General features: G+C 35.2%; 1 protein-coding gene across 12 annotated transcripts in view; it reads left to right on the top strand.

Annotated features, from left to right (window-relative positions):
- The window catches only part of LOC116425485 (CUGBP Elav-like family member 1-A), a 495,366-nt gene that overhangs the window by 388,308 nt on the left and 83,453 nt on the right, over nucleotides 1–23,605 (top strand). For all 12 annotated transcript variants that reach the window (XM_076367228.1, XM_076367233.1, XM_076367229.1 and 9 more), the window contains one exon: nucleotides 10,569–10,617. In XM_076367228.1, coding sequence (XP_076223343.1) covers nucleotides 10,569–10,617 — 49 coding nt within the window. The remainder of the gene's footprint in view (nucleotides 1–10,568; nucleotides 10,618–23,605) is intronic.

Raw genomic sequence — 23,605 nt, 5'->3', positions numbered from 1 at the left:
TATTTTATTATCCCTACAGCGTTTAATCAATCTCTTCTAATTTAATCGCATTCCTATTTCATCGAAGACAATTTCCAAAAAATTCCCGGAAAACACAAAAGGAATCCTTACCACTATATATCTTAATTTTCCAACAATATGATCAACATATAAATAAACTATGTACCTCAAGATTAAGACATCCTTAATAGAATACAAAAGCTCTTATCAAATTTCCCACTGCTCCCAAATTCTACAAAAATAACCTGCAGAACGGAGATCCCTACACCAAAATCCTGTCTCAGCACATCGCAAAACAAACACACCGTTCCTCAAACAGTAGTTTTCTCAAAACACCGTTCCGCGCAGAATAAAATAACGGGCGGCGCGCGATCAACAGGTCCCTCTTCCCATAGAACCGCAGCAAGACCCCGAAGCTTTAACTAGTTCCATAATTCTTAATCTCGTTCAACTTTAACAGCGCGAAGGTGTCGCGAAATTCGTTGCGCTCGGTCTAATTCCATCCTAGATCTAATTTCCACTGAACACCGAAAGATTGCAATTCCACGAGGTCCGTGTTGACCGGAAACCGGGATGGCCGCGTCCGGTCACCGTTCCCCTTTCGTTTATCTCGGTAACGGGGAAGCGGGCCGATGCCGCGAAACTCGATTTAAAGTTACACCGCTGCTTACGTATTCTCGTTTTCCGCTCGTTTCCGCGGCGAGGCTTCTTTATCCTCCTTAGCCCGCATCCAGACTGCTAAAGTAGCAATTCCGCGGGCTGCTCCCCTTCGAGGGCCGCGCCCCCGTCCCCGACTACGACGCCGCGTCGTGACTTTTAATCTCGACCCCATTTCGAGACCACTGGAAGACGGTTATTTTTATGATCTCCGCGAAAGGAGGAAGAATGGATGTTGCGACCCGGGGGACCAAGTAATAGCTGCAAAAAACTTCTTATCCCCCTGGCATATCGCAAGCTGCTGCTCCTGATTGTTTAACCGCTGATGCCTTGTCTGTTTAATCCCTTGTCTTGTAACGTCTAGCTCGTGATGAAGATTTTCCAGTGAATCTTAACCCATTTGCCTTACGGAAAAGTGGAGAATTACTCCTTATCGCAAAAAATGTTTTTTATTGCATCAAAATAAAAACGATTCGAAACGTATAGAAAATTAACAACAGAGCGACGTAAACAAAGAAATGTAACAAATAAAATGTATCTTTTCGTTTTTTCTGTGATATACAAACTACACAACGTTTGCGGGTTTTCTTCGATGAACTTGCTTTAATGAACATTGGAAAATGTTGATTAGTAAATCTTTATGATAATGATGGACATGACACAAAAGGTAGGGTGATACAGACCAAGAAAAATCCGCGTATATAAGTGCTAATGATGCAAATGTGTTAATCGATATAGGTAGTATTGAATTGCAAGTGAATATTGGGTTTTTGGTAATATCCGAGATATTTATAGGATATACTAACTCTTGGTTATTTTAGATTTTGGTGATGATTTTATCGACTTCTTTAACTTTGCGTTGATTTATTTACTTTGAGAAATGAATGATTTATTTGGTTGCCTTAGAGTAAATGTATATTTACAATGAACATAAAATTCTTGTTTATCCTAATAAATTATTAATAATAAATAGATCCGATAAGTATACTTAAATTGCTAAGTTCTTATGACAAGCTTTGCGTCATTTCGCAAATATCTTATCAATCTCTGTCCCATTATCCAAGAATAACTATACTTCTTATTAGTATTCACCTTCGTCTTCAACTAATTTCCATTCTCTCCGTCCATTTACCCAGAAACTCCCGCATCAAATTACACCCATAAAAACGCGAGTCAAATTATAATTGCATTAATTACAGGATAAATCACTTAAGATCATTATCATTCTTTGTATCCGCGCGTGCACTCTTGTTCAAGGAATCACTCACGTAACCGCTTGCTTAACCCATTCGCATCAAGTTTAAATACCCGTGCAAACGTCAGTGGAATCATTTAAATAGCCTAGTAATGGAGTAGCGTAGTTAGCAACTTCATTAAATCTTTAAACAATCATATAAGATCAATCGTAAACATTTCTATCCCACAGTCATTCTCTATAATTGCATCTCATTTTACCGTATTCAACGTATTGCCACGAAAAAAAAAAGATCGAAACCGAGGCGTCAACGTTCATCGCAAGTGGCTGTGTCCTCTTGCCGCACTTGCCCCTTCAGTTCATAGGGCATGTAAACAAACGTTGTCTGTGGACAGTACAGCTTGTCGTATGATGTGATTGGATTAACACGTTTCACCGAAGTTAATGGATTCGCGTGAACCTCGTTCCCCTGATCCTCTGTCGAGTATCAGTTCCCCTAACGAAAAGCAGTCGATCATTGGGATTCAATCGGAGTAAAGTGAATTCGTTCTGGACCGTTAGGCGCCTGTTTCGCAATTAGAAAGAATAGTCCTTGAAAATTCGAGATGAACAAGCGGCTAAGTCTCTCGAAAGTTTTCGAACCGCCTTCAATACCGGACTGACAGTCTGGCCCGTCCGCGTCCCCTGCACTCAGCCGTCGTCCCTCTAGCCCGGGGATCGCGTCCCGTTCGCTCAGATGATTACCATAGTCAGTGGTGTAACTTTTAAATCCGTCAGCCGCGCCGCGCCGCGCCGGCTCGTCCTTTATCCGTGCCCTTTATTCGCGCCCTTTCGTGCCCAGGTCTCGAATATTATAAAAGTGCGCGTATCTCGCGGACGGAAGGCGAGTCGCGGAGATTAAAAGTCAGAGTCAGCAGACGGTGAAAGTGAGAAGTAGCACTTTTGTAGTTCCCTGAAGCAGAAGCGGCGGGCGGGGAGGGGGGGTGAAATTGAAGAGTTTCGCGACGAGGGTAAAGAAAGAATAAAAAAAGGGGGGGAGAAGAGAAAAGGAAGAAAGAAGGATAACCGGCTGGTACGGGGGATAGGATATCTCGCAGTGTGTCTGTTTAAAGCGGCGCGAACACGACAGTCCCGGTTGTGCTACTTTAAAACTCGCCTCCGCGAGCCACTGTCGCGGTTATTGTTGCGGAACGTGTACGCGATTGCCTTACTCGGTTGATCTTTCGCTTTTTGGGCGCAGTAACCTTTGAACGTTTCGAAAATTCGACTACGTTTCTCGTTGTCTTTGTTGATTGATGGTTTATGTGTGTCGAGCTACTTTAATAGTGACATCTGGAAGATTGAGAAAGTTGTGGGACTTTGAAGAAACTATTTGGGTAGCTGTATGGTTAAAGTTAAATAGGTTCCGTGGGTACAGCAACGTTTACGCCTCGGTTCCAACTTGTTTTTGTTATTCTGTGTTGTAAATGAAGAGCCCAAGTGAAGCAGAATACTACAAAATGAGATATAAAGATAGAGAATGGACATGGATGTGAATTTTTTATTTGCCAAGACGTGAGAATTGCACTGTAAATGAGAAGAAATTTGTCTCGATGCTAACTGTCACATGGTGTATATAATATTATACCTATAGTGGCATTTAAAAGAAAAGCGATAATGTTTACCTTCCACGATGAGAAGCAGTGGCAATATTTGGGTTGATTAAAATAAATGGAACACTGTGTATATTGTTATTGAAATACTGCGACGAATAATAAACGCTTTCACTGATTCCGTCACAACGTTATAGAGGCAATAATGTCACTGGAAAACTCGCAGTGTGCACTGGGCACAAAATTCAAACAAATTGTAAGCTCAAGTCACTGCGAATGGAGATATAATAAAAATGTTCGCCGAAGAGTGCGTGTTTCATCGAACGTAAATTCACCATGAAGACTTTTTTTCCGAGGTAATAAATAGTGCAAGCGGCTGTGTTGCTTGGATAGCTGCCTGATAGCCTGAATTCAGCTTGCCCTCTAAATCACCGACTCAATCCCTCGCGGTGAAAATCCGTCGCGTTAATATCCTCGAGGAAATTAATCACAGACAAGCTATCTCGCGGCTTATACATTTATATAGCCGGCATGATGTCCGTGTTTTTTTCATTACGTCACTACACCTGCCCGGACCTATTGTTGAAATTTTAAACTATCACCGCGACGCGACGCGCCCACGTCGAATAACGTTCGTCACGCGCCGGGCGTCGCGTTATATACGCTTGTAAACGGAACGATGCCGATTTTAACTCGAATTTATATAAAAACCAATTATTTCTTAAGCCATTTTAAACATAACAATATTAGGAGGACCAAAAATAATCCATTATCTTTAGTCTAAATAGGAAACTGCAGATTGTTAAGTATTTACATCAAGTATAAATATGAGAAGTACAGTAAAATGTATAATACAATTAAATTTAATAATACCTTTATCTCAACGCGTTAAATTCATTAACAGGGATAATAAGGTTCTGTTTAATTGTAATTTTGGTAAATTACACCAAGAAAATTTTACTTCATTAAAGATCCACAGTCTATTAACAACATAGTAATACTGATGTACGAGTAAGCAATAATGAACATTTCTTAACAACTACAATCTAAAAAAAAACCCTTTCAATAAAACACTGTGCATCCTGTTGCTCCGTTGGCAGGTTACACAGCAAAGAAGCTCCGTTGCAAAAAGGGCAACGAAAGAGATCCACCGTGAACAATTTGAAAAATTCAGTTTGATATTTTTCTTACTTCTCTTTTTTTTTGTTTCTCATTTCCTGGCAAAGTAGCTTTCCGTTGTAGCGACGCGGCGGAGTGAGGAGAAGAAGGAGAAGGCGATACGCTCGCTTAAGAGCGTATAATATTCAGAAGCGGAAGTTGAAGATATTCTATTTGCGAATCTTCTCGATCTTCCAGACGCAAAGGAATTTCTCGTATCGTGGTGCGAGCCAGTATGAAATTCATATCTATGCTAAACGCGACCCCTGCGTTTGGGTTTAGTGGTTTCTGCATGGTACCTTTATATTGCGCCCGATTCCATGATTTTGTACACACTGGTCCCCGGGAGTTCCGAATTCGCCGATATCGATTTACCTGAGAAACAAACTCCTACGCGTTTCAAGTTTCTCTAACTCGGATACATGTTCAATCTTTACGCGATTATGGCGATCCACGATAATTTCGAACTTTTATGTAATAATACTATAAATTTGGAACCTGTGTTATTTAGGTGTATTTTTATTGATATTAATTCGATACAGCTTTGTGACAAACATGCCGTTTATTTGTCACTAGAATAACCGAGCAATTTAACAGGATTAATATGTAATCCTTATAACAATTGTAACAATTTTTTGGTTTCATATGTTGATTGTACTACTCGACAATCAACGGGGATAAACCGATTCAATTCCAATTTCCGCGGATAGGTTCATAAATATCGATTTTTTCGCAAACATTCGATGTGGCGGGTTCAATTAAAAAGTCGGCAAGTCATACGTGAGTTAGTTGCAAGTGACGATATAGAGGTCGGCTGTGTTGTATATACCATTAACACTAGGACTACCGAGTGATTAATATCATTGATATATAAGCCCTATGAAGATTGTAATAATAGATTTTTTTCATTGTCCGCAGATATTCATTATAGTATCAAGTGAAACAATTTATTTTTTACATCGTTTCGGATATTTAATGCTTTCGAGATATTAATAATTGGGAAATAAGAGAACTGAAATCCGACATTTTGATAGATACATTTTCAAAGATTATTCGAAAGTATAATTTTTAATTTTTCATGATTTTATTCTACTTTGTGGGGAGAAATAAAAAATCTCAAAATGATGCGGAGGAGCTAAAATTTTAAATGAATTTGTAATGGATTACAAAAGGTTTAAATGAATTTGTAATTGATTACACACAGTTTTAATGAATTTGTCGTGGATAATTTTGCAGACTAACGATAAATTATGTGTCTAATATTGTTGCCACAATTGTCTAGTCTTAAGTACTCGAGTTTCACCTTGAAAATTGTAAATGGTATATGTTACTTCCGTCTGTCCTATGTTCTCTCGATAGACTGGTTTCAATTGTCTTATGTAAACTTCATATACAAACGAGAAGGTATTGGTGACTCAGGCAAGGATGACTTAGAATCGTTAGTAGTTATCCTTGGTGCCTAGTGACAAAGTATATGCAGCAAGTATACGGAGTAAACATCGATTCAGGGTAAACGTAAAACGAAACTTATTTAATAACAAAATTACTTTAATGTTGTTGTATTTCTTATGCCATGTACGATGGAAGAACGTGCCACGTATGCTCAGAAAAGGCAACATTGATTATGCAATTCAGAATTGGTCACGAAAGAATTCTTGGATGCAAGGCCACTTAATGATACCAACATTTCGATATGAGAAGGATAAAAATAATATTAGTAACAACAGAAACAACTAGAAATATGAATGTGACACGAATTTGACAATGCTATAGAGAAGAAGTAGAATATAGATAAATGATTTAACATGCTCTGTAGCTATCATCATCAAACTTAATTCGAGAAAAATAATACGAATCAATTGAAAAAAAGAAACTGAAAAGAATTTTTGAATTTCTAAATGTCATGTTAAATTTTGTAATTGTAAATAATAATATATAATATAATAATATACATATTTTTATATTTCTTCTATTTATTTCAAATAAAATAGCACAACTCGAAATATATATATTGTTAGTTAGTTTAATTAAGAAACGGAAATATATATATTAAAAGTATGCTCACGAGTTCAAATTCGCAAAAACACCAGAAGTTGTTAGACTATTTAAATAAATGTTTAGCTATATCTATGGTTAAACTAGATCATATTAAAAGAAAAATCTTAGAAAACAATTTCGATGAGGTTCTGATGGAAGTAATGACGGAAGAAATAAACGCATGACAAAACAATTAATCACGGCTCGAAGGGGAATGACGGAACGAACCCAATGAAAATCGATCCCTCCACGCCAGATGACGTGTCCCTTCATGACGCTATATTCAATCATGCCTCGGCTGGATATTAACGTTGAAAATGGCCTGTAGCGGAACTTTTATTGTGACACGCGGCAAAAACAAAAAATCAAGAAAAAAAGAACAGGAACGACGTCGGGGATGATACGTGCGTTCCAAAATGAACAAAAAAAATTTAATTTCTCACGTGCATTCCCTTTTCTTCCGTTGTGCGCACCGCGAAAAATTTCTCGTGCGGCCCTCAGGTATTTTACAGAAGCGCACGGATACGAAACAACGGCACACCCTCTTTCTTCGACAGAGAATCCGAACGATACGCGTTTGTCCTCGAAACTATGCGTGCTCTGGAATTTCCTTTACAAAGAACTTATGGCGAGCTCGCATTTTCTATGTAGTTCAAAAGAATATACTTGACTTTAAAGAGGACAATATTGTATTTTTTATCGCAATAACGTTCGAACAGGAATAATCTGTTGACTAACATTCATAGTAAGCGCGTTGTGTAGCGAAAATTGTGTGGAAGTTATAATACCTGAAGCAAAACATTTGAGAGGCGAACGATGCGAAAAGAATACAGTACTTTATGTTAAACTAAACAGTTGTATTATGAGCTTTACAATGTTTGCAAGGATATTGAATTTTTCATAATTATATGCATTACATATAGTAATGGAATGAAGGAAATATTGAAAAGGAAACGTATAGGTTAGAAAAATACGAATTATATATTTCTGTGATTAATGTCGCTATATTTTTAGATATCCTAAGATTTGTTATTAATATTATTATTTATTGCGTTCTTTTTTGCTATCTATTATAGCTTGTAGTTTTTCTCGTATGCTATCAATTAAATTTTGTAATATACTTAATAAAGAAGCGTATTTTATCAACACTTCTATTGCCTTTTCAAAACTATCTTTATAAGAAAATAGAAAGATACTACTGTTAAAATAAAGAACGTTCAATGTAATATTTATTAGTACTTACATACTGAAATGCCAATATTAAATCTTCTTTTATCCGCTACTTTGTGTTACATAGTACTTATTACTGTATCTATTATTCTCCGGATGATCTCATCGTTCACGGTCATTTTCACACCTCACAAACATTTTCCACACGTTTCATCTTTCATTCCCAGTCTTATAAACGTTATTGATCAATACATTGAGTAATCAAATACAATTGTTCATGGTCTTCTAGTGACACTGATCGTGTGAGCGATACTTAGACAAAATGTAGAAGCACATGGTAATAGCGTTCTCTCGTCTATACGAAGCACCTGTCACTCAATTCCAGTGATTGCCATTGGAAGTCGTTTGTTCTATTCAGTAGAAGATTACATGAAATTACGTCGTTGCATTAGCGCGCACTTGCACACACGCAACAATGTTCTATGAAGAACACTTCAAATCGATAACTATAGTAATGAATAAAAAGGCGAAAGGATAGTTTCTATAAAGTACACAATATTTTTATAAAATACTTAAAAACATTTTATATATTATAAAAATGTATTATTTAACTGAATTAAAAAAATCTCCAAATAGAAATATAAGAATCTCGGAACAAGAACGATACACTAGACTTTTGTTTTAAAACTCTACTGGTAAACCACTAGAACACCTAAATCCCATTGATATTCTAGCTTTAGTTCTCCTTCTATCTCATAGAATACCTGGATTACATAGTCTAGACCATTTCTATTGCCATTATAATCATTAATACTTCATCATTCCCATTAGTTAGCTAACTGGACAGTTTGTCTTAAAGAGACCTTGGCTCAAGAACTCTACCACTGTTAGACCATCTAGACACCCAGATGCCAGTGACTATCTAATCTCAATACTCAACCTCTTCCCTACTAGATTCTTCAATTTCATAGTTGGAACCAATATATCACCATCAGTAGCTTCACATTTCCGCTGATTACATAGCTAGAAGTCTCAGTCCAAGGAAACCTAGATTCTAGAATCCTGTCAGTACTCCACTATTCAAACCTCAACATCCTAAACGCCCTTCCCACCTTTTTATTACTCGCCACTTGAATTCCATAGTTTATAGACAGTATCAGTCCCACTAAGGCTTTCGTAAACAAGAGTCCTGTTCCAAGCTCATGAGTCAGGCCAATGGCCAAATCCATAACATACTGTATAATAATGTGTGAGTGCGGCTAGTAGTATAGATCTAGTCGTCTAGGGACTGTTCGGCAGCAGTATTGGTAACAGAGCCACACTCTCAGGTTACCCCGTCACTAGACTCTAGCTCTTTTGAAGTACGTCTTCGTTAGAACGTAAGTTTTGAAACTTGGCTGGTCGAAACTGGCTCGGACGAGCCTGAATTGTGACTTCAAGGTAAAGATCTGTCTCTCGTGTGGTGCATCATTGTTCAAACATCTTCATATCTGATTCACGCGCCAATATTGGCAGACTTTTAGTCGTTAGTTATTTTAACCCTTGAATGGCGATAACTGGGTCTATTTTGACCCACATTTTTGATAACTATTGGCTTTCATTTTGACTTTTCCTTTTTGTTTCTTATAGCTAATCTCGAGAATCTTTAAATTTGTATTAAGTTATCAATTGGTTGCATTAGATTTATTGAAAGAAGCGCGTATTTTAAAAATGTGTTTGAAAATATATTTAGAAAAGATGATAAGTAAGAATTTGAATGGTTGTAGGCATCGTCGTCTATGAAGTCATCATAGACGTCCGCCCAAGAAAAGTTGGAACGCATCACTGTTAATACACTCGTGGCCAGTTTTCGAGTAACGCTGAAGAACTGAATGCCGCATATTATTTCCAGAAATCTATAGCTGAATACTGCAGTATTTAAATATAACCGTTACCGACATTTATTTAAAAACTGTAAAGTCACATAGGAGTATGTAACCAACAATCACCCAAAAAGTTTAAAATAACGTAAGACTACACGTGTAGCAGAAGAATTTAAAATTACGTTCAGCTACATTACCGATATTCATGTGAGAAATTTAAAATGACGTAGAACTACGTTACCGATTCCGAATGTGTTAATAGTCCCAATTTATTTTGGCACACAGAATCATTTTCTAAATTGAATAACTGTAGTGAAGCACTCTACATATTTCGACTTAATTTGTATCGTTCAACAAACAAACAAGTATCAGTATATCTCAATTCTCACGAATATTGCAGTGAAATGTGATATTGCTTAGATACTTCTCCTCTCGAAAAATACAAATAATTTATAAACATAACAAAAACGGCATTCTTATTTGATGAAGAAACTAGCGCACTAGCTAAAGGTATGTGCATCGTCATAATCGTTACGCAGTGGAAGATACAATTCTCTAACGTGGAACGAAGGCGATATCGAATCGAATGGAAGAAATCTCCAGAATAAAACTAGGCGAGGTTTCCGCTCAAGTAACCCGAAAACGAGCAGTAACTACAGCATGTAGAAACTGGTTCTTACATATTTCAGGAAGTCCCGATGGCGCTCCGAACGAATTTTATATGCTCGTTCCGGGACGACTTTAACGTGGCCCTTCCATGACATTCTTAATAATAACCTATTCTACCCACCTTCTCCCATGAAATTAAACATTTCCCAACACATATTACAGAATCGTAACGAATATGTTAAATTATATGAATCGATAATGAAACCGATTCTTTCTTTTTGCTTTCAGATGCGACACCCGATACAAATGAAGCCGGCGGACAGCGAGAACAGAAGTGGTGAGTAACAATTTTTAAAAATTTAAGGACACTCGAAATACATTTCGTTTTATCAACTTTGTTTTCGAGTTTGGAGCTAACAATCGATTTTAGTGAATTTATAAAAATTTTAAGTTCACACCAGAACTATCAGATAGATTAAAATAAACTAGTTTAGGTTGCTTTTTTATAATTATTGAAAATATATAGATTACTTTTTGAGGTATTATTATATACTATTATTTATATATTGTTAAATAAATTTCTTTAATAATATAAGATTTAAAATAGAAGTAAATCGAGGCCTCGATAAATTTACACCTATGATTTCTGAAAATGGTGATTGACTAATAGTTCTAGTTTTAAATATTTTTATATTTGAGGAAATGAGTTTATGATGCTCTTACGTGTAATTAAGTGGAATATACTGATCGTTGATTTTAATGAAAATACGAATCGAATAGTTCGAAATTCCACGACGTTCACGTTGACAAAATGTTCTGGGATATCAGACGAACCCTCGTTTCATGGCAACTCGTCCCCACGTTCTACTCTTAGCTTCCCAACCTCTGCGTCGCTGCGACAACGGAGAATGCAGCTCAAAGCTTGTTTATTAAGTGCTAATTAATTGGCTGAATTGAAGGGTTTCTCGGATTATGTAGGGAAAAAAGATACAATCAAGTCGCGAACCAACGAGTGGGTGAGGGAATGAATGTAGCGATCAAGTATTTAGGGAGAAGGAAACCCCTAGTCGATAGACGTACTTAAATTGAAATAACTACAAATTAATAACGTCGCAATTTATATTCTTTTATTGTCTTTTATTCTACAAGTTTATAGCAAAATAATTCAATGTAAATATTATTTAAATACTACAGAATAGTTGACCGTTTTAAAATGACTATATAATTAAATAATAATAAAATGAATATATAATACAGTTATGGAAAGTTGAAAATTTATAAACATTGAAACAGAAGATAATATATAGATATAAGAACAAGTAAATTTTTGAAAAATAAAATATATTAAATTTTACACTGTCAATTTTTTCAACTTATTCCAATATTTCAGTATGTTTATTCATCGATGTATAGTACTTACTCGTGCGTACCAACACCACTTTCAAAAGGGAAATACTTTCTGGCCAATCTGAAAGTGATTAAATTTCTACGATATAAAACATACTAAAACCTGACCGTACATTTCCGAAATGTCGAACAGTTAACATTAAATTAATTAACATTTCATTCAATCGATACATTAAAAGATGATTATAAAATTAATTAAATCTCGACGAAATATCCCAGAGTATCGGATTTTAAAAGCCCCAAATATTTTATGTTTCATGAAATTTTCTCGCTTGAACCTTCGATACATCAGGGTAAATGTGATCAATACGCGAAACTGCCAGAGCTCGCGAAACCTTTCGAACGACAATGAAAATCTGTCTGCCATTTTGGGAAAGGTGGCACGGCCGGGCAGGAATAAAATGACCGCATCGGCGTCGACGACAAAAAACGAATGCTAATGAAATATTAACGACACCCGTCACGTGCTAACCGTCCAGCTGGACCAGGGTTTGCGCTCATTCTTTTTTTATCTCGCCACGGCTTTTTCTACCTCGGATCCGAAAGCACGGGGTTATAATAGGTACACGTGACGCCAGAGGGTGAAAACGGTGTACGACGCGTGTCTGTGGACAAGCGTCGGACTTCTAGGCTTATTTTTCGAAAAAAAGGAACCGTTGAGAAAACGCGAAAAATATTGGGCACATTTTTCAAAATGAAAGAAATGTTAAAAGACGCAAAAAATACTGGGCTTCTAGGCGTATTTTTCGAAAAGAAAGAAACGTTGAAAGACGCGAAAAATACTAGGATAGTAGACGTATTTTTTGGAAAGAACAAAACTTTTAAAAACTACGAAACATGCTAGAATACTAGGTGTATTTTTTTGAAAAAAAAATAGAATATTTCGAAAAGAAAGAAATCGTTTAAGGACGGGAGAAAACGCATCCCCACCCCCTACTCGCGTCCCGTTAATTCAAGAGTATCGTGTTTTACCCCATTGATTTAGTTATAATTTGATTTGTCGTACCATACACCCGCTACGCTAAATATTTAACGAAACCATATTTGCGCTAGAACGCTTCGAGTTACCACAACGCGGCTTCGAAACTTCACGACAGAAGTCCACAGAAATTTTCCACTGTTCCGCCCGAATTACTTGAGTTAGAGGAGATTCCGCTATGGAACTACTAATACGTGCAAATTGGAGTCGAAAGTCTCTATAGTATTCGGCTGCGCGCGGTAAACATTTTGAGGGGTGATTTCGCGGACCAAAATATACCAAAAATTAAGAGGTGCGGAATTGTGATTTCGAAACGCGAGAAAAGCAATTTCTTTACTCCACGAGTTATTCACTTATAAAATTTAAAATCAACATTTATCTAACCTCATCAAATTTGTGTACTAAAATATCTCATAATATTGTAATATAATCAAAAAGTAATAAATTTGTATTAAGTCCAAATTAAGAAATTGTGTCTTTGTAAGAAATTGTAAAATAGATTCGCGTATTTTTACGAATGCAACAGTAAATTGCATTAATAAACAAGAAATGTACCTTTTCAATTTTCCCAAGGAATTACAAGTGAATCACTCTAATTGCTTGATATATAGTTCCAATGTTAAATCGGCATGCTCATAAAGAGGGGGATTGAATCGCGTCGTCTGGATCGAATTCTAAGGACAACCGGCAGGCATTCGGAAACCTGACGAATTCCCCGGTTCATTTGCCTATAATTACTCCGTTCGTTAATGACGCTAGCAGACGCTTTTAGCGGCGGTGGTTCCCCGACAGGAAGCACGTCGATCAAGAGAGAGCCTCTGCCGCGTGAACCGGGCGCGTCGGATCGCCGTTAAAAAAAGAGCCAGGCGCCCGCGAAGAAAGTGAAAGCTTTATTTATACCCGTGACATTCTGTTTATTTTGACTGACACCGCCCCTCCCCCGTAAGTAACGACATACTCGGTCACGTGTTACGCTTCATCCACGTTCCATCCATTCTCAAGATCGCTGCGCGCCGGTTACGTCATTCCGATGAACTCCGGCACACGATAAACCTCGGATTATCGATCAACCTGGCTTCCAGACGTAATTTAGAACTAGATGAACGACCACGTTCGGTGATTATTTGTCGGTGATACGTGGCCGGGTTCCTGGAAACTTCGATTATTATTTTAATTAACGCGGCGGCGAAAAACTTAAGTGTTTTATGTATCACTTGTTGTTTTAGTATCTGAATATTTTAGTAATATTGTAGTAATGGTATATTAAGTAAATACCTAATATTTTGGTAATATTATAGTAATAGTATGTTAAATATATACTTCATACTTTAGTAATATTATAATGATAATATTTCAAGTGAGAAATAAATATTTTAGTAATTTAGACTTTAGTATCGCTTATTCTTTTGTGGTGAAGATGAAAGGGACCGATTACTTATTATTTGGTATTACGATTCTTATGTTAGTGTTGCCCAGTTATTTATGCTATTGAAAATTTTCATTCGAAATCGGTTACTTGAGAAAGTATAATTGTTTACAAGTAATTTAGAAGCTTCTGTCATCGGTAACCGCTATGGCAGTGAATGTGATAATAGATCTTTGTGCAACCTAAAATGTTTTTTGTGTACTTTATAAAAACAGTTAAACAGAAGTGTACTTTCAATGCCAATTATTTCAATATGTTAATAATGATTTAAAGAAAATGTTCAGTTTAATTGAATTTTTTACTTTATTACGTTTCTCGGACTGTATTTTATATAAATGTAAAAACATTCAGAATCTAATAATGAACTTTAACCTACTACGATTCTCACATTAGATATATATTTGAAGCAATGTTGAAAAATGAGTATTTCTGACAATTTTACGATAGGTTTTTATTTAACATTTTATTTGTACATTTCTGTTTTTCTTCTTGTAAAGATGAAGATGCGACAAGATTGAATAAGATTCAAGAAATTAAAGCATAAAAAAAATAGCAGAATTAAAAGACTTTTTTGAAAAAAAGGATATCATCGAATATGTTTTTAAATTTCATGTGGAAATTTTGAAGTATCATGCATGAAATTAATTGGTTATCCACATATTAATTGAGGGCGATATCAATTTAGAAGATATGAACAATGCAACGTGCAGCAAATGTATCTCGAGTACACGAACAAAGATGAGCACTACCATAAATTGCAGTCTAACCCGTTTCACCGACGTAATCATAATTACGTCATTCCTGCGCAACGTCAAGGATAGCATTATTCACAATTCACGGAGGTTAAGTATTATGAAAATATTCTTAATACAACTCTCTTACCAAGATGTGGTTTTAGCTGCGTTAATAACAGCAGAGTATATTACTAGTTTTAATTAATACCTTTAACAAATGATTTCTTAAGTCCCTCTTGAGGAATTATTCCTCGAAGCAAGGTAGTGCAGCATTTGCAATGATCATCGTAATGCAGAATAACGGTATAACAAAAGAACTACAGGAACATTAATTGTTTTAATTAAATTTATTTGCACAACTGCAGAAATGTTTAAAATAATTGATTGTAATTACATTAAATAATTAAACAATGTCTGGACAAAGCTGGATATTTCATAATACATTCATTCGTTTCTAACTTCGTATATTTTTTTTAATTTCATCCTCGAGTATGTTTCATTTATTTTTTTCCAACTTCAAATTTTCCCATTATTTTCATTTTAAAATCTTATTGTATCGATAAAGATTACTTTTCCAAATTTCCAAGATAGCGAATATTGTTCACAGTAGCAGCACTTCTTTAATTTGTCTTCTTTTCAACTACAATTACATGAAAAGAAAGATATTCGAAATTGTCGTTGAAGAATCTCGAATTTTGTAAAAAACCGCTCTTCGTGGTAACGTGGTTGATTACGACATTCATCTTATTGAGTTAAACAACTGTTTCGCGGTGAACTCTTTCGTGTTGCCAAACACAACACGCCAGGAACGCCTTCTATATTCATCGCGAGCGTTCTTAAGAATATAATTCGTGCTTGGCAGCGTCCCCGCCACCATTTCCGCCAGGAGCTTCCATTTTCACGTTGCATGGAAAGCCGGTGAAAAGGAAATGGAATCGTTTGAAAAGGGCGGGGAGTTAGGGAATTGCCTTAAGTCAGTGCATGTTCACTTTAAGCGAAGTGTTTGCCAAGTCATGTTTCATTGATGGGGTTCAGAGGTCTTCAAGGACACTTGACGACGACGCCGAGGTGAAAAATCAGCGTGTTTTCCACATTATCACTTTTGTATTATGGGCACATCCATTTATAATTTATTATTCCTCCTTTTCACAGTCTTTGACATGCTCGCTGCTACGTCAACACCTATAAAAATCTCACAAAAGTCGAGTGATTCATTCAGCGATATGGAAACCGTAAATATAAGATATGTGCTTGGCAATGATGAATCGTCTAACTCTTCTACATTTCTTCTACATTCTTCCGAATTTTTTTATTTCCAAACCAAACTTCGTTTACCCATGCATCAAATAAAAAATACATTTTTATATCCGAACAGATAATCGTGTTACTCGTGTATGATATACATCCTTATCGTATATGATTATTTTCATATCGTTTTTTTAATATACTATAATTCTGAATAAATGTAATTAGTCGAAGGAAGTATATAGATTAATAGGTTATTATGAGAAAAAGTTAGGACAATTCTACCAGAAAGAAGGAATATTAAAATATTACTTCTCTTATTTGACCATTATAATATACATTATCAATAAAAACTCTAAAGTTTGGTACGTATTTCAAAGATTTTATAAAATACATTTTTTTTTTAATATCTACAAAACAGTATGCAATTCTTGGATCAACCATCGCTCGCTTATGATATAACGAACTGTCGAGAATACAGGACACAGATAGATTACCTGGCATACTCGAAGGGTTCGAAACATTCTAACAAGTCCAAAGCTCGAGCTGCTTCGTAAATTTAGTGGCACCGAATAAAATTTGCTATCGTTTTCTGAAATTTCATTATTATAATTTTCTTATTGAACTATGTGAAATAAGTATGTATTTCTAACACTTATACTAACTTTTCTTCCCAATATTTTATTTCTTTGAAAATGAATCCATGTGGAACGAATACATAGAAAAACCGGGAGTACTTTAAAAATTCAAACACCATCAACTTTAAGTTCTTTTTAGAAATCGTTTCTACCTCGACAGCGAACGATTCGAAGTGTCTAAACGGAGAACGAGTCTGGTTTTCTGACAAGCACGTGTTCGAAACGGACAATTGGCTCAGAATCCCCTGGCTTTTCGATAAGATAAGCCTTATCTGGTTTGCAGCCTGGTCTGACCACGAACCAGACGGTTCTCCTTCGCGTTTCCTGATCCAGTCCCAGACATTCAGCGATACAGAAGCACATCGAGTATGCTCGCGCGACTATCGATGTTCCTGCAATTTATTCGCGGCATAATTTCTACGTCAATGAGCATGAATAATATTTTACGACATCACGATCACGTAGCCGGTGATCGATAAACGGCAGACACATTATCTACGTAATATCTGATTTTCAGTTGGTCACGTCGGATTATAATCTTCTAAAAATTCGGCTTGATTGCTCTGTAGATTATTTGTACGTGTTGAACTTGTTTATCGATGAATGACTTTTGTATTATATGAATGTAGTGATAGTGTATGAAATTATTAGGTCAGAATATAATATGTTATTTTGTTCGTTCATTTTTCAAAGCCTCATTAGTATAGCCTCAATATTTTCCTTAATATCACTAGAAATAGGATTAAAAAGAAGGATATAAGATCAGACATTTCTCTAAGTATCGTTATTTATTTCATTACCGAGTATTTCTGTTTTCAAGGATCCGACATACCTTACCTGATAGAAGCCAATATCTCGGCCGTTTAGGTTGGAAAGAAACTTAATATAGTTAAAGTAATACAGCTAATTAGATGGGCCAGGAGAATAAAATGTAAAACTCCCCTTTACTGTATGCGAATAAGTAATAGCCGAGGATGGCATGAAGTTAATTTCCAAGTCCCATATTCCACGGGCAAACTTTTGTCCGATGGCAGCGTCCATTTCTTCGCAGGAACAATTTGGAATAACGGCAAGCTTGCAAAAGTTAGTTCTATTTACTCGCTGATCCTTGTGATCCACTTTTCCACAATCCGTGCTTACTCGATGCATATTCAAGCGGACGAGAACCCGAATAAAGTCTCGTTAACGACAGATCTACGCTGGGTGGAACGTGCGTGCTTGTTTCAGGGCCATGTCTCAGTATCCCTGAATACTTTCATTATGCATTAATGAAAGTGAAATAATTTTTGTTCTCTCCTTCCAACTTCCGCGTCTAATCTTCATTTACTAACAAAGATACAATAATAACTTGGGTTTGTGGATTGTATGAAAACCCACACGTCTTATCTCTTGCGATAATGGTTCTCATAAAACCATTCTATTCCAGAAAAGAGCTTCTCACTCTAATCTTCCTTAGAATAGCCATTTTCCTTCAACAAACTATTTCTAGTAATTATTCATCTCGCTCCAATACGTACATTTATTAATAATTACCCATCTCATTGAAAATACGTATAATTATAAAATACGAAACGAATGCATTCAGAATTCGTCTCGAGGATCGATCGGAGAACATACCGCAAGGACAGTTATCCGAGTAATTAATTTCGTTCGCGCTGAATTCCTTTTTCCCGTGGTCCGCGAGTGATCAGGTGCTTAGCAACGTGTAACGGAAGTATGTAATTCGCGTTTCCGATTCGCATGACAATTATAGACAGCATTAACAGCGATATAGCTGCGCATTTCTACCATTTCCGGCGAGTGTACGCGCGAACGGAGGCTCACGGTCCCGCGGATCCGATTCGAATGCGTTTGGCATTCGTTCGAGACGGAATACCGAGAAACCGCCGCGTAGATACTTCCACACGGCGGAGTACGAGGACTGGCTACTGATTGATCTCGAACGCTGCGAGATAAGCATATGTATAAATTACTGTATCAAAAGTTCTGGCATCGTTTATACTTACTATTTACATATCTTTAGAAGAATGGAACATCGTTCGTTTAACCCTCTGTAGGCCCATGTAACTTTGAAGTCACATATCAATTTATTGGCAGCTTGCTAATTTATTTCATTTTGCACGGTGAAGTGGTGAATAAAATTAAGTAATCAGTTAACTTGAACTTTTATACGTATTTCGGGCATAACAGGTCAACGTCATTGTAACTTGAAAGTATTGAAACTATTGAATGCATTGTAAATTCGTATTCATATGTGGATATTCATTAATTTCGTATTGCATAGGTTTTGTTATAATCATGAACGAAAATTCAGCTCATAGAGAGTTAACACTAAGCGTACCGCGAACAGTCCAATGATCAGTTTTAAAATTTGATTGAAAATTCTCCGTTTTCTTTCATTTCTTTAACATTAAGTCATTCCTTATATCCGATTAATCAGTTTGCCAAGTCAGTTTTGCCTTTCCTTCTATTTTTGTTTCCAGTAAGACATGTTTATCCTTTAACTTGTTTACCTTCATTTTGTAACTATAATTTGACTACTTACAGTAGGTGTAGCTATATACAAAGTATCGGTACATTTAGTGTTAAGACACGTTTCTTTATGCTTAACCCCTTGACCTACAATATCGTGTCAGACTTGTGACGAAAATTTTCAACCGAGTTTGAGAAAGCTGTGTCATTTCTTGTTTTTAAGTATAAATTCAATATTATTGCTCTATTACCAACCGTTAACCTTTGGGATAAACGTAGGGATGAAATGAGCATTAGAATTTTTTTTATTACTAAATCATTAACGATAAAGTAATTGTATCGGTCATAATTAAGAAATAAATCATAAGACAAGGGGTTAACCCTTTCAGTATGTAGGAGCGAATAAATTAAAATTAGTATTATTTAGTCCTATGAGACAAAAGATACTTTCTTATTCATAAAAATTATAAAACAGCAGAAACTATAAGATACTACCCAAGATTTCAAAATTAAAAAACAATTAAAACCTTCAATTTAATAATCACTAAATGTATATTATTAAGTATATTACCATGTACTTCAGGGAACAATTTAATCATTTGAACCATCCACGTCCCATTGTTACTCCCCTTTTAACATGTTCATTATCATTTTATTTAATCTGTATATAATATTGCTGTTACTAATTAGCGGTACACAATAAACAAAGAATCCTCAGTGACCTTTATTGATACATGTTTTATGCAAATACAATATATATAACTATAAATATGCATAATATGATTGTGGCACCGTATCAAATCGCGTTAAGCATTTACGGTAATGTGGAAATGTTTTTACATCGAGCAACCAATGACAGAACGGGCTCGAATAATAAATGCCACAACACGAATTGTCGATTTGTAATGTGTCACAATGCTCCACGCGAGAAACAGCTTTAATTACTTGGCCTAATTACGGAAATTTAACTAGATTTCTGATGCTCCACGTCATACACTCGCAGTATTGTTTGACTTCGAACGATCAAACTTGAAACAAAATATTTTATTTTCTCATTTTTTCATAGAAAATCCTTCGTTGCATACTTATAAAATAATATAAAAAGTTAATTTCACATTGATAATAATATTTTATCAACACGTATTTAATAGGCGTCAAATCGTTAATTTTTTATGTTAACAGTCAAGTGAAAATTTCATTAGTTTAGTAAACATGGGTTCATCGAAGGTTACATTAATCACTTAAATTGTAATCTAAATTAATTGCTTTGTGATCAACAAATGCTAGTAGATTTAGTACTTATAGCAACAATATCGATCAGCGTTATACACGACACTTATCTTTACAATTTACAATTTATAAATACAATTACAAATGTGTAATTATTTCAAATTTATGAATACAGTTAGAAATTTGTAATTATAAAAAATTATCTATTTAAGTATGCATTAAGCACTCGAATTTTTAGTTCCTCAATAGATGTCACACGTGTCTCGTCCTCACGTGTATCAACGTAGTCACAATGTAGTCCTCTGCTATCCGCACATAAAAGTAGTTTCATAAAAACGTAATAAAGAATAAAAACATTTGTCCGTTATATTAGCACACAGTTGTATGTCGTTCACAATTACTAAACCGTGGGATTTATGCAAACGTGGGATACGCGATTATGCAAACTAGTACGAAATAAAGAAAGGCCTAAGAAAGAACCAGTAAATTGTTAATTCTATATCCTAACCGGTAAACAGTTTTCCTCGACAACAAAAAAGAAAATGCTTCTTTCAAAAAAAGAACGAGCTTCTGTGGAATTCTTGTTTCTACAGAACGTTACATTCATATTTACATAAAAATCCGCGATCTGACTATCCGTTCGAAGTACCGGAAATGGTACAACGAGTACGTCGCAAATAATCATTTTCGCTCTGGGTTGTTTTGTTTGCTGTCTTTGATAAATGGTAGGTGCAAAACGAGGCCTGAACCAAAATTAGAAACAGGTCGTTATACGATTGAAAGAATTCTCGGACCAAGATAACGCTCGCTCACGATCCCAATAAGCAATGAATTTTTTAACCTAGCAACTGTGTGCTGAAACAATCTTCTATAACTTATGTATATGTTAATACAATACCGAATTTGCACTGTTTTATTCGGATTTACTTTACCTGTACAGGAAGTAATTAGATAATAATAAAGTAATAGAGTTTAAAAATAATTAGATAATAATAGAAAATAATCAGTACAATGAGAAAGTAAGTGTTCTTGTTACATTGTAAATTTTTATGCATTTATGGGAAATTTGGAAGATCAAAATAATACAGAATATATATGTTAACACTAGGTTTACGGGCATTTATTGTACAGTTCATTCTATTGTTCCTGGGGAAGTTGATATTCGTTCATTTAGATTTTGGAAATTGTAGATGTAGAAATAGACAATCAGGATTCATATTCGTGTAATTGGATCAACGAAAACCGATTGAAACATTTACCAAATAATGTTTATAAAATTCAATCTGCGTCAAATTGACGCGTTCCGTAAACCTAGTGTTAAGAAACAATTTATAAAATATCTAAAGTATAGTGCTTTTTATAGTGTTTCGTAGGAAAAATCATTTTCCATTGTAATTTTATGTTTTTAACTAAATTTTCAAAAGTTTGAATTTGCATAAAGATCTACAGTCTAATATCTATATAGCTGTTTAAATTAATACCTGAGTAAAATTTTATTTTATTCATTTATAATAATATCTAATTCTGGATCACATGTACAGAAGACCAAAAGACCAGAAAACCGAACCATAACTAACAAAAAGAATATATTTTTCAATGTAATAAAGTAATTATAATAAAAGTTATAGAACTTGTACATAATATTTAATTCAGTTGACTTTAATTGACGCGACAATGTGGATAGATATTTTAATTTATCTTGGTCCGCACATCTCGAACACCTGCGCACAGAACATCCATTTTTCCGGTAATCCATCAAACTGACGCGTTAACTAGTTTCATAGCAAATCATAATAAACAGGTTTCACTCTAAAAATCGCAAATGACAAGTGTTCGCGATTGCTACAAAATCTACCGAGACATGAGTTTGTCGAATGCAATTCGGAGCAGTATACGAATAGAACGCTCCAAATCGCTTATACTTGATGCATTTGTCAAACCGGTATAGAGACACTTCGCGTTCTCGATACCTGAATAGTACAACTTCTAAAATTGCTCGCAACAATTCAAAAGATGTAGGTTATTCATGATAAATACCTATTTTCGGAGATTTATTTTTTCGCTGTGATTCAATGGGGTTATTGTGGACAAGTCTTGGATAGATGCTAATTACCGCAAAAAATAAGCAGAATAAACGAAGGCTCCACTGACACCAATTCTAATGCAAATGAAATCGAGCTATGCAAGAGCGAGAATGCAGTTCAGCTTTGGAGCACTGATGAAAACAACAAAATAGAACTTTCGGATAATAAGGATGAAAATATTCATATTATACACGTATATATTATACACCGCAGTAAAAGTATGAGTGTTCTCTCAGACTTTAAAGTCAAAAATGACTACGTCATTTTAATAACGTTATAATTACACTCTGTTTTTCGTGCATTTATTACAATTTCCAGAGTCTAGAACTGTGTATAATAAAAGATTTAATATAGTTTAATGAGATTATCATTTCAGTTAAATCCGAATAAAACGCTTAATGGAAGGATTAAATTTTCACCTAACTTTAATTTTGGTAGATTAATGCGTAAAAATTTGTGTTTGTCGAAATAGTGGAACTAGTAAAGAAACTATTAGTAGACTAGTAAAAGTAGTTACACAATCAATGTCCGCAAATCTAGCATTAAATGTTATGAACAGCTGATGAAATATCTCATATTTAATTAATATATATTTGGAAAATATTTCTTGAAAATCAAGTATTTAATAGTTAATTGTTGTAATATAATTACAATATTAATATTATTATTCATATTATTATTATGATTATTATAGTACTATTATAATTATAATAATACTATTATTATTATTATATTATATTACAATATAGTAATATCACAATGAATTCCTTTCTATACATAAAAAGTTCAATTTCTACATATTTCTATATACTAAATGTGACATCAAAAGCTGCTCAATACATGGAAACAGGTAACTACTGTAAACGGTCTGCGATGAAATATCTGCTCCGCATTGCGTTAAGAATACTTCCTTTCCGTGTCTTCCGAAAGAGTACCACCGTTTCTATCGAGAACTTGGTATCGCGTTTGACCGTAGAAAGGTAACGCGCATGATTTCTTTGGCCGCGTCCATTTCTTTAGGGGTTTTGTGCCGTCGCGGAGGACGAGAAGAGATCGTATTCAGAAATGAGACGCGTCATTGCGATCTTTACAAGTGGCTTTGGCGTTGGA

Source organism: Nomia melanderi, chromosome 4, assembly GCF_051020985.1.
Source record: "Nomia melanderi isolate GNS246 chromosome 4, iyNomMela1, whole genome shotgun sequence".
Lineage (NCBI taxonomy): Eukaryota > Metazoa > Arthropoda > Insecta > Hymenoptera > Halictidae > Nomia > Nomia melanderi.
Note: the sequence above shows the minus strand (reverse complement) of the source record. Positions and strands in the feature narration are given on the sequence as shown.